Source organism: Bombus huntii, chromosome 18, assembly GCF_024542735.1.
Source record: "Bombus huntii isolate Logan2020A chromosome 18, iyBomHunt1.1, whole genome shotgun sequence".
Lineage (NCBI taxonomy): Eukaryota > Metazoa > Arthropoda > Insecta > Hymenoptera > Apidae > Bombus > Bombus huntii.
Genome location: NC_066255.1, coordinates 278,596 through 292,371, shown reverse-complemented (window position 1 = coordinate 292,371; position 13,776 = coordinate 278,596). Strand labels below are relative to the sequence as shown.

The following is a 13,776-nucleotide window of genomic DNA, read 5'->3' as shown; positions in this document are numbered from 1 at the left end:
GTGACACTATTGTAACGTCGACAAATATCTCCAACCGACTCAGGAAACCCGAACCGCCTGGCACAACTCAACTCAACTCAAAACAAAGGAATATGAATTCGGCACGCAGGTATAAGATAAACGAACATCTAGAAGGGCTGGGTCTTGATCGAGGCTTTAGTCTTTCGCTAACGGTCTAATCGCACACTTGTAATCTTATTATAGAATAAAGGTATCTCGAACTCTGGTTCAAGAACCCAACATTTCTTTTTATTATTATTTTCCTACTATTTTTACGTGACACTATTGTAACGTCAATTCACATCAGAGACCAGGCCACACACCGCGGACAGGATGGCACCCAGATGTCTGCACATTCTTGGTGCACACCCTCAATAGTCATAAGTACCCACCAGGGGTCTTGGCATTTTCATAGTTAAGGTCCTTCGAACCAAGCGAGTATTTCCTGTCTTAGATTTCCCTTTACGTTTATTGTCTACCACGTGTTAGCTTAGAAAGTTGGTTTTCTTCACATCTTTCGCAACTTTCTCGTGAGGGCGGCTAAAACCCTTCCTGGTCCACCAACCGTCTTATTATCCAATCGGAGACGATGTCTGCTGCCCTCACTTCCTTAACCAAAATTGTCATCAACAAATCCGATAGTCCCGTATCCTTAGACACACCCACCCCTAGCCTTCCTCAGACATGGTATCGCCAGAAAGACTCACTTATTCTGTATCCTTAGAATAGTCAACATATCTATACCGGTCTCTACCCTTATAACAGTCGCGTACTTAACGTATTGTTGTAACTAAGTCTTACATAACGTGGTTGGAGTGAATTGTGATTTATGTTAATTCAGTGTGTGTTACATTGTGATTGCTGAATTCATAATAAAGTTTAATTAAAACAAAGTTAATAGTTGTGTTACTATATTTTATTTTCATCAACCAACCCTAAAAATTACGTGACAATCTCATCGACGAAAAGAGTAACCCCTTACGACCAGTGAACATTACGCATCCGACTTAGATTTTGTGAGCACGTACATCTATCATCTTGTTAACCGCGGATTCGTTATTGAACCTAAGACCAACATCACTAGTATCGCGAATGTCCAACCGCCGCGGTTGATTGTCGAGTCGGTAGCATCCATACTCGTATTAACAGACCGTACCTTATATACAAGGTTATAACACGACGATGACCGATTGCAATGAAGATTCATCAAACACCCACAACCTTATTCCTGACCCTTCTCCGACATATATATATGTCGGGTTAGGATCGGAATTTTGGGCGCGTGACAACACTTCGCGTGGACTAGCCATCGTTTCACAAAGCAGACATTATATTTACACGTATATACAAGACTATCACAAAGCTTAACAAATAATATGTCTAATGAATAATAAGCTTAACGAATAGTAAGTTTAATGAATAATATGATTTACGAATAATAAATTTAATGAACACTATTAACAATGTTTTTGGGTTCAAACGAATCTACGGTCAGCGAGATAACTCTTTACTAAGCGTGAAATAATCTTAGGCGCAAAATACGATTGACGAAAATGCTCGATGTGTCACTCTCCAAGGCAATCGCACGAATGCCAGTGTCACGTAAAATAACAAAATAAAAAAGAAATTTGAGGTGAAAAATAAAAAAAGAAAACTTTATTTTTTTCTAACAACAATACACTTTACAATCTACTTCCGAACTCTAGGCGTGACTTTCTAAGACTGACTTATGATTTTCCTTTCGATCGGATCCGATTACTTTCTTTTGTCATCCCTCAACATCCCCGCCGTCCATGCATTTGCTAGGCGTCCGCGATCGTTGTCACGTGCTTTTTCTTCTAGAACCTTCGGTGAAAGGACCGTTGGGATGTTGATGGTTCATTAGGCGCTTCAGCGATATACATTGTCGCCGAGTGCCGCCACATCTTTATCTCTATCGTCAGTCCGTCGGATTTGAAGTATGCCGGTCGTGACACCAGCCTCGTCTGGAATTTGATACGCACTCGTTAGAAGCATCGAAAAGTTCCGAACGCCGTTTCTAGGCAGTTTCTGCCTGGAGTTTGATTATTGATACAATGTATGTCCCATTGTATCGGCACCTCCGAGGCAACCTCACATGTGGCTAGGCCCGCTCTCGAGGCCGCATGCCGCCACAATCACACTTCTCGGAAAACCCATACAACCACTCCAGACGTCCGTTAGGCAAAACGTTTATCTCGTGACCGTGGCTACGTTCGGCGACCAATTTTTCGTTTGAGGCTTTGTTTTCGAGAAAATCGACTTTGAATTTTCGCTCGTGCACTTTATCACGTCTCGTTATAACGGATCTCGCTGTAGATTTTTAAAAAAATTAAAAACAAAAAATTTTAAAAAAATGTTTATTCTATATTTTCAACTTCTTTTTTCGCGTAGAATCACTCCCTTTCCACTTGTACCACCAGCTATCAACCACCCTGTATATATATTTCATAGTAAAATTTCCATATGTAATTCTCCAAGTTTATTGCGGTATTAATTATTCTTAATCACTTGGTTTATTAACAGGTTTATTTTAGTCGTACAGATTTTATCCATTTTATTTCTGTGTTTGTTAATTAATTAAAATATGTATTCCTGCTGTTTCGCTATTATGTCGTATGTAGTCGTTCTTATTTTTGATTTATCAGGTCAGTTCGCGGCTCGTTCAGTTTATTAATTAGTTTTATTCAATCATTTTGTATATTTTATACTTGCTGATTAATCAAAGTGTGTCCTCCTGTTGTTCCATTTATTCTCCTTTACTATTACGTTGCATATTATCGTTCTTATTTCTTAATTTATTTGGTCGGTTCGTGGTTCGTTCGATTTATTAGTTGGGTTTATTTAATGATTTCATTTTTATTTTGTATTTTACATATTCCATCTTCGTTAACTGATTGTAGTATATCATTCTGTTGTTCCATTTATTATGTTTTGCTAATTCGTCATACATAATCCTTCTTATTCTTGATCGATTCGCGGATAGTTTAGTTTATTAATCGATTTTGTTTAGTTATAGATATTTTATTTTATTTTTTGTATTATATATATTCCATATTCGTTAATTAATTAAAATTTAATGGAAATTAAAGTTGTCGAACTTTGAATTTGACATTCGATATGAAGAAGGCAAAGCAAACGCTACTAGCGTTTTAACTAATTAGCGGATTATCTAGAAATTCCCCGGAGGTATGTCTGCCAATCAGGAAATGAGAAGAAGATTCACCGGTTCGTTGTCCACCTCTAAAAGATTTGAATTAATCACGTCAACCGAGAACTCTCCCATATTTGAAGCTAAGCCTCGCCTCCCTCAATCCCATGGTCCAGGAAATCAGAGAAGAGCAGTCATTCGAGAATACCTTACTACACAAGAAACACCCATAAAATATTTTGATCAGGCTGCGGAAGACACCGACGAAAACACCGGTGAAGAAGCATCTGATCATGAGATAAGCGATGCCGAAATATCAAGAGAAGAGGAGTTTTCCCTATCGTGCTCTGAGTTGCCACAACAACGGGAAGAAAGGACCAAACCCACAGTATTTACAGAATTGAAGATCTCAGAAGCAAGAGATTCGATAGTGAAAGTAAACGATCATAAAGTGATTTTTATCGATACAAAAGGAAATCCGGTGGACAGAGGAGCCTTAGAAATAAAAGAAGCAAGGAAATTACCGCATTATGGAGATGTAATGTTTGAAAGAGCAAGATTATATCAAGACTCAGGAAAACAAATAATATCTTTACCCATGAAAGAAAACCGAAACGTCCCAATAACAGCGGAAAACTTGTTGTACTCGTTAAAAACCTTGCTGGACGTGGTAAATGAGAAATTGACACGTACAATCAAGAAATTGAAGGAAGTATTCTTAGCAAAAACAATACACATTACCATTTGCACCAGGGAAGTAACCATCCCACCAGTGGAAGCGCGAACTAACATAATTCGGGAAAAAACACGAATCGTCCGTAGCAGGACACAAAGGAGTAACGAAAACCTACCAAAGAATACGGCAACATTATTATTGGGAAAACATGAAGAAGGAAATCCAGGAGTACGTAAGAATATGTAAAGAATGTCAATTGAAGAACTTAACTAGAATAAAAACGAAGCAACCAATGGTACTCACTGATGCACCGGACAAAGCTTTCGACAAAATCAGTATGGATATCGGCGGTTCATTACCAAAGACACAAAGGGAAAACGAATATATATTAACGATTCAAGATTTATTAACAAAGAACTCGCTCGGAATTCCGATCAAAGGAATCACTTCGGCCGAAATAGCAGACATTTTTATTAAGCAATTCATTTGTCGATTCGGTTCACCAAGAGCGATCTTGACCGATTAGGGAGCGAACTTTACATCTTCCTTAATAAAAAAAAAAGGTAGTAAAGAGGTTTCGGATAAAAAGATGCACCACGACAGCATATCACCCACAAAGCAACGGTTCATCGAAAGATCACGCCACGTGTATCTCAAGTTATATATCGAAAATTCCAGAAATTGGGACGAATGGGTGAAATTAGCCATGTTTTCTTATAATACCTCTGTACACGAAGGAACGAAATTCTCCCCACACGAACTAGGGCACTTGGCCAGAGAACCCACTGGTGAAATAATAATCGAAGAAGATTAACATACTACTAACATACGCAGAATACCTCAGAGATCTGTTCGATAAAATCAACACCGTGCAGCAGATGGCAAGAGAAAATTTGGTGAAATCCAAGTTAAAATCAAAAGAATACTACGACAGATGAATCGGCCCGCAAAATTTCAAAATAGAACACCTAGTATATCTATTAAAGGAACCTAGCAGAGGAAAATTTTCCGATCAATATCCGGGACCGCATAAGTGTTAGAAATTTTAGAAACTCAAAACGTCAAGATTGAAGTGAAAGGGACTAGGCGAACAGTGCACTTAAACAAGTTAAAATTAGCGTATAACCGAAATAATCAATAAATGAAACGATTTCAGAAGGCAAGAATAATGCAGATAGTGGAAACCTAAAAGAAAAAGAAAAAAGAAAAATTATTATGTGTGCTCTAACCATTATTCAAATATAAAACGTGTTAATTCAATACAATAAAAAAAAAACAGTGAAAGTGAAGGGTACCTTGTGAACAATTAATCATCGTAGAAGGAAGTGTATGTGCAAAGACAGGTTATGGGTCCACATTCGTAGAACATAACATACGACAGCCAGCTGAAACAAATGGATAAATTAATCTCAATTGTCTTAATACAAAATATAATATTACTAAATGTTTATAACAATATTATGATTAAACCAAAGGAAGTATGACACTGCTTGTCGAATAGTGCAGATAGTGGAAACCTAAAAGACAAAAGGAAGATTACTATTTGTGTTCTAACCATTATTTAAATATAAAATGTGTTAATTCAATAAAATAATTAAAAGGCAGTGAAAGTGAAAACTACCTAGTGCACGATTCATCATCGTAGAAGGAAGTGTACATATAGGAATTCCGCAGAGACAAATTATGGATCCACTCCATAGAACATAGTATATGACTGTCAGCTGAAACGAATGGATAAACTAACCTCAATTGCCTTTGACATATATGAAAGAAAATAATATTATTAAAAATTTACAAGAATATTACAATTAAACTAAAAGAAGCACGATAACAGTCAATGATTGATGTTCGACAATAGACTTACAGTTGCCCAATGGAAAAGAAAACTGAAAAATCAAGAAAATATGACATTACTACAAATAAATCAATATTGACGCAGCAGTCCTCGATAAGAAGAAACAAAATCAGTTAATAGGTGTAGAAAGAAGTTATAGAATAATTAAGGTAGGTTAACCGAATGTCAATAACAAATATAACTAGAATAAGAAGGTGTTATACTATATTAACATATATAATATTGTTAAATTATTGTATCTGACATATGGAAATAGATTTTATAATACACAAAAGCGATAGTTGATACAATACAATACCCACGTATTAAATTAAATTAATTAAATGACATTTTTATACATACAAACGTAGGATAAATAAAAGTACCCATAATAAGTGTTTAGAGCATAACGAAGAACCAGACAATGTCAAATACTCATTATGTAAATGTTCCAAGTAAGCAACGCAGCATCGAAGGAAAACAATTCAAGAAACTACAAACGATAATAATTCAATAAACAGGTTTTAACTAATAATACATAGATTAGCTTAAAAAATTATACTATGCAAATATGAAATAACAATAAATCACAAGTACGAAGTAACGACAGATTAATAGGAAAGAAATAGAAATAGCTAGTAAATATTAAAATAGGCTAGAAATTAATCAAGATAGATTAACTGAGTATTAATGACCAAACATGATTAAAATTAGAAATTATCATATTGTGTTGAGTTACTATAGTATTATTATATTAAATCTGGCATTAAGAAATAAGGTTGTATTATACAATAGTGACTGGTGACACATTACACTATGCACACATTAAATTAAACCAATTAAACAAAAGCTACATAAATACAAACCACCTTATAATCAAACAGTGAAATAATTCTATTAGTAATTAATAATTTCGACAACGATTTATATCCACACGGTATTACATTAAAATAACACACAGTATATATATATGTCGGATTATCATTAGGATTTAAGGCGCGTAACGATTCTTTGTTTGAGTTAGCCATCGTTTTACGAGACAGAGATTATATTTACGCGAATATACAAGATTTTACAAAATATTATGAGTATTGAGTTTAATGAATGATAAGATTAACAGACGTTAAGTTTAACCAATAATTAGATTAAAGAATAATAAATTTAACGAACAATAAGAGGTACGAATAATATGTTTTACGAATAATAAATTTAACGAATAATGAGATTAACGATTGATAGGTTTAACGAATAATGAATTTAATTAACACTATTAACAATGTTTCCGGGGTTCTAACGAATCCACGGTCAACGGGATAACTCTTTGCTATGCGTAGAATAATTTTAAACACAAAAATACGATTGCTGAGACACTCGGTAAATTGCTCGATGTATCACTTTCCAAGGCGATCACACGAATGAATATCTGATGAAAATCTTTTTCGCTGTACGACTGCATTTGTTTGTTATATGCTCGCTGCAGACATCGAGAAGGTTCCAATCGTTGTTGCTAGGCAATTTCTGTCAAAAGTTTGTTGTATACTCTTTGGAAACATCGAGAAAGATCCGAACGCCGATATTAGGCAGTTTCTGTCTGGAGATTGATTCCTAATACAACGCGAGTCCCATTATATCAGCATCTCTAAAATACAATTCTATGTGATTTCTAGGGAGAACAATACAATCGATCCACACCTTCGTCAGGCAAAACGTTTATCCCGTGACCGTGGCTACGTTCGGCGATCAGTTGTGACCTCGAACCCACTTTCGCTTTCACAAATGTCAAACAATTACAAATGACAATTGCTTAATTACAGTTATGATAAAATCTAGACTAAAGCATTAGAAGGCTTCCTCAAAATTGCAAAGGGAAGGCTCCGGTTTTCCTTTCATCTCCGACATATATATATATATATATTACAACAAACACAAAACAATGTTGAACGAAGTAATACACTGTAAACATACACATCACAACGAACACAAAACAACATTGCTGACACTTCACTAAAATAGAGTTGAAAATAACACTTCACTAAAATAGAGTTGAAAATACGTAATAGATAAATAATTATTTCGGTATTAAATAAAAGTTACATAGCACGACACCACACTCTTATTCAAGACGTATACAAACAGCTATTTTGGAAATCCGTCACGAGCGTGAAGCAGCTCTCACGCATGCGCAATGAAATACATTCGGTAATTATATACATTATTATAAACATACAATAATATTAATCCTATTCGAATTACACGTCATCCACTTGTAATATCGTGATATAATGTGTTTACAAAGAGTGGACAATAGAGATGTTAATCAGACAGAAAAAGACGATTGTTGTTCAACTTGAACTATTCACGCCAAACGCACAGAAAACAGCGCAATCCACACTCTCTCGGCAACGCCACTCGCAACCTCTGTCTCCGCTCAGCTCGCACTCGGCTCCTCGACTCGCACTCTGCTTTTCGACTCGCACTCTCTGCTTTTCGACTAACTCTCTGGTCGTTGCCGCATTCTGTTGTCTTTTTCCTAGGCCCACCGCACACGTGTTCTGCAGACGCTCGTGGCCAGAGTCACGTAGGTCTTTTCCACGAAACTATGCACTTGAAAAGACCGATGACACATTGATGGGCCCGACGGCGCCTCGGCTCTCGGGACATTGTTCATAGTTCGCCCGACATTTCTTAGGCCTTTCGTCCACGATACTACACACTGAAATAAAGTTAAAAATAATTAATAGATAGACAATTAATTCGATATTAATAAAAGTCACTACATACTAGGGACACCAGCCAACACGTGCAACATGATAAAAAAATGGGGGAATAATAAATAATAACTAATACAGCATAATACGTTATTATGTAGTAACAAAAGATTAATAACTTTTATGAGTAACTAGCTAAGAAGACTAACAAATAACAAATAATAATTAATAAAATATAATGCACTATTATATGTTAATAAGAAGATTAATAACCATTTATGGTACACAAGCTAAGAGACAATACTAAATATTAACTAAAAGAAAATATGTTAATTATTTTTTTTGTGTGTATGCACAGAATGGGTCGCAGATATTTTGACCCGAACCAAGCAAACCAACTCTACAGCCTTTATGAGGTAGACACACCTGTGGCTAATCCACAAGACCCAGAAGAAATACAATCCTGTTACTGTGCTCAACTAGTTAACACTGCTTATCTTTTCAACAGTCATCACTTTTGCCGGGATTGCTACGACTATCTAGATCCAGACGATCAAGATCTATACGAGGACCAGCCAACACACTTCTTATGCGGACGAATTCAAACAGTGCCCTGTAGACTATGTGATATACAAGTAGCAGGACTCCAACCTGCGACATCTTGTCCCTAATGGGTAAATGTTTGAATGTTTATCTTGACTTAACTCAACATGAAAGATATCTTCTGATACAAGGAATTATAATTCGCGCCGTTGCCCGCTAGGAAATTATGTATTAACACAACGAAGGCAAACATGTTAATCGATAATACATATATATGTACTCTCTTAAACAATTGCACTCGTAATACCTGCGCCTATGGATAATATATACACACATACACATATATGTCGGAGATGAAAGAACACCGGAGCCTTTGGAATTTTGAATAATCCCGCAACATTGTAATCTAGAGTCTACTATAGCTGTAATTAAACAATTATAGTTATCTAATCCGATTGTAATTGTTCGCGAGTTGTGATAATGAGCTTGGGCTCGAGGCGGCAGCCAGTCGCCGAACGTAGCCGCGGTCACGGGATGAACGCTTTGTCTAACAAAGGTATGGAGTAATTCTATAGTTCTTCTTAAAAGAAATATTTGTGGCGGCACGCGACAGTAAACATTCCAACGGTTTCTGTCCCGTGGCTCGCCACACGTTGACCCTATTCTTCGAGCAAGATGATTGCCAGATGTCGGTGCGTCTCCGCAGTACGTGTTCAGCTAGCCTGAGGGCCGTTATAAATCTTAGGATTTAGTTGACTAAAGTCCTTCAAACAAACAGTCTTTGTCCCAGCTACGGGAAGATAGGGAAAATCTATTTTTTTCGCGAACGACGCTTCCCGTTAGCAACTTTCCCTCTAGGGCAGCTAGTATCTTTTTCTAACCACCGATATGGAGATTGACCAATTAGCAGCAACGCCAAATCCCCTCACCTTCTGAACGAAGGCTATCCTCGACGAATCCGATGATCTCGTGTCCTCAGACACGCCTCATCATAGCTTTCCTCTGCAGCATCACCGCGACGGAGAGTCATTCTCTCGTGAGATCGTATTAGCGCGTTACTTAGTGTCTGTACGCTCGGTGGGTATTCCACGTTTTCGTAAAGAGTCCGACTTAGATTTTTGTGAGCACGTATATCTATCATCCCGTTGACCGCGGATTCGTTATTACTTACTTCGTTCGGAAAGTAAGGGACATTGACGTTGCTGCTAATTGCTGCTAATTGCTGCTAATTGCTGCTAATTGCTGCTAATGACGTCGTTCGTTGAAAAAAATAGATCTTCCCTATCTTCCCGTAGTTGGGACAAAGACTGTTTGTCTGTTTGAAGGACTTTAGGTAACTAGATCTTTGTGTTTATGACGACCCTCGGGCTAGCTGAATCGTCGAATCAGTTACGTTTTCACAACAACAAGGTAAGCTCGTTCCTTCCTTTGCCAATCCACTATCCGCGGCAACAATGGCAACCGCAGATAAAATTACCTCCTTGCGTCGGAGACGAGGTCATTATCTCCGCTAATTCACGCTTATGTCAAATCAACTGGACGAATACGAACAATTCGGTCGTCAGGAAGAGTGCGATTTATTATTCCTCCAGAAACATCTGGACCAATATGGGACTGAGTTCTACGCCATCCAACTCGAGTTAGAAGAATTAACCGAGGAGGAAAACGCACGCGGTACCGACATGTCGGACCAATATTTAAATATACGATTACGGATAAACCACCTATTAAAAGGCGCCAATTCATTAAAACTCAACCAACGGAAATGTTCGGTCCCAATCGGAACGCTCAACACGTTGCCGACGACCTCGAAACGCTACATCACGGCCACGATCACCCCCATTGACGGCACATACGAACGCACGGTGACGTTCCTAATCATACCGACAATATCGACTTGGGTCCCATATCAACCCGTAGATCGCTCAACGATACAAATACCTAGGAATCTCCAACTAGCCGATCCAAGATTCCATAGATCTGCTTCGATTGAAATCTTATTGAGCGCCGGACCAACACTAGTATCACTCTGTGTCGGCCAACTGGATATCAGTCAATCAAACGGGCCCGACTTGCGTCTGCAAAAAACGCGATTTGGATGGGTCATCGGGGTGAGCCCAACCTCGCAATCATCATCATACGCATTTCACGCCTCCACGGCGGCTTTACAGGCGGACCTCGCCCGTTTTTGGGAAATCGACGAAGGACCGCCCGCTGCACACATTTCGGAAGCGGAACGACAATGCGAGGAGCACTTCCGAAATCACGTTCAACGCACCAACGAAGGACGATACATTGTCGCTCTCCCATTTAACGAAACAACTCCTTCGCTTGGATGCTCTAAATCCATGGCGATGAAGCGACTCACATTCCTCTGCCGTCGAATCCAACGAGACAAACGATTCGAAGTTGACTATCACGCCGTAATACAAGAATACTTGGAATTAGGACACATGACGAAGATTACCACGGACCACTGCACGGACGACGGATATTTTCTGCCACATCACGGCGTGATCAAAGAGTCCAGCCAAACTACAAAACACAGAGTTGTGTTTGACGGATCTGCACCAACCACCGCCGGAGTTTCATTAAACAACGTATTTCATACGAGACCGAAACTACAAGATGACGCATTTTTCATTCTTCTAGGATTTCGTTCTCATCAATACGGCATTACAGGCGATGTTGAAAAAATGTATCGACAATTTCTTGTGCGCCCAGAGGATCGGAAATTCCAACAAATTTTGTGGCGCAACTCTGATGAAGATGTTGACAACTATCAACTTAACACAGTGACATTCGGGCTGTCAGCGGCCCCTTATCTAGCCATTCGGTGCCTCAAACAACTGGCGGACGCCGAGGGACTTCGGTACCCACGAGCGGCGATGGTCTTACAGCGAGACTTCTACGTCGACGATGTTCTTACAGGAGTTGATACAAAGGTCGAGGCACGATCATTGAGAAGGGAGATCACAGAATTGCTTAAACTAGCCGGCTTAAACATTCTAAAATGGGTATCGAACGACCGGGAACTGCTACGAGGACTTTCCGAGCAGGACATAAACGATAAGCTGTTACTAGGCGAATCGCAAACCTTCAAAACTCTGGGTGTTGTTTGGAATTCCTTTGACGATTCGATCCTATATTCCGTCAAAATCAATCCTACCGCCTCTCGAATTACGAAAAGAACAATCAGCTCCGAAATCGCCAAGATCTACAACCCTCTTGGATTACTGGCACCAGTGATCGTTCGAGCTACGATGCTGCTCCAACGATTTTGGACATTAAAAATAGATTGGCACGAATATCACAAGGTGACTTACATACAGAATGGAGCAAATACTATGCACAGCTACCATTGCTAAATAACGTAAAGTTTCCACGTAAAACTATAATCAAGACTGCAGCGGAAATTGAGTTACACGGGTTCTGTGATGCCAGCGAAAGGGCGTATGGGGCATGCGTTTATCTTCGCACCATCACTCCGGATGGTCATGTCTGGACACAACTCCTCACTGCAAAGTCAAAGGTGGCTCCGCTCAAATCACAAACCATTCCAAGGCTGGAACTGAGTGGAGCACTTCTTCTCACATCATTGGCCACTACAGTCCTTCAAGCCTTACCAAGCAGCATTCCTCGGACCGTTTATTGGACTGATTCTACAATCGTTCTTCATTGGATTAATACATCACCCCATACGCTGAAAACCTTTGTCGCTAATCGTGTGGCAGAAATTCAACAGAAGACTCACACCTCAGATTGGCGTCAGATTCCCATTACCGATAACCCTGCAGATCTCATATTTTGTGGCCAATCACCCGAAGACTACCTGCGACCAACCAGCACCGAAGTCTGATAAGAGATCCACCTCACAACATCACATCATATCACTTGATCGGTACCCTCTCAATGTGGGGAGTATGTTAAGCCACGAGGCATATCACAGGCTGTATTTCTAACCGTCGCTCACGGTCCTACAATGTCGCAGGCAGATCGTCTTATCTGCCCGCTGGATCATATACAATATATCGACGGGCGCATAGTTGTCACCAAGCAGCGAGATCTAGAACCGTCAATTTTTATCCGTTACTTTTTCCACACAAGAAGGAGGCATACGTGATTATAGACGCGAACGGTGGCATGATCCGAGCATAGTGGGGGTCGTCTTCCAAAGAAGACGATGAAATGATCGAAAGGCAATCAGTCCCATCTGACGAACCAAACGCTATACATCGAGAGGTCTGACGAATAAAATCAAGATCGTATAGAATAACGAATTCATTGAGAGTTATTGTAAAGTCGGGTCAACTTTCTGTAACATATTTACAGTATTCATTGTTAAACAATTTGTGGCGTGTCCATCATATTATTGTCAAATATACTATTTTATGTTAACCTGTTAATACAATGTTAAATTCATTGAACCACCTCTGTTATCTTAATCGAAACAGGAGAACGACTATTTCGCGGCGTCGATTAACAGAATCGTAGCGAGAATTTACGCCTCTCGCTGACGCGTTTTCCTCGCGACCGCGTCTCTCCGCGAACGGTCATAACAGACGGCTAGCATCCTTTTTTAACCACCCATATAGAGATTGACCAATTAGCAGCGACGTCAATTTCCCTCACCTTCCGAACGAAGGCTTTCCTCGACGAATCCGAGGATCTCGTGTACTTAGACAAACCCCATATAATTTTCCTCTGTGGCATCATCGGGACGGAGAGTCATTCTCTCGTGAGGTCGTATTAGCGAGTTACTTAAAGTCTGTACGCTCGGTGGATATTCCACGTTTTCGCAAAGAGTCCGACTTAGATTTTTGTGAGCAGGTACATCTATCATTTC

At 39.2% G+C, this 13,776-nt stretch overlaps 2 protein-coding genes across 2 annotated transcripts in view; one reads left to right on the top strand and one right to left on the bottom strand.

Moving 5' to 3' along the window:
* The window catches only part of LOC126875564 (uncharacterized), a 92,548-nt gene that overhangs the window by 36,793 nt on the left and 41,979 nt on the right, over positions 1 to 13,776 (bottom strand). The gene's annotated exons all lie outside the window — the stretch shown is intronic.
* LOC126875562 (uncharacterized) lies at positions 10,454 to 12,789 on the top strand. Its single transcript, XM_050638513.1, has 2 exons — positions 10,454 to 12,046; positions 12,121 to 12,789. The coding sequence occupies exons 1-2, from the start codon at positions 10,454 to 10,456 to the stop codon at positions 12,787 to 12,789; spliced, it is 2,262 nt and encodes a 753-aa protein (XP_050494470.1).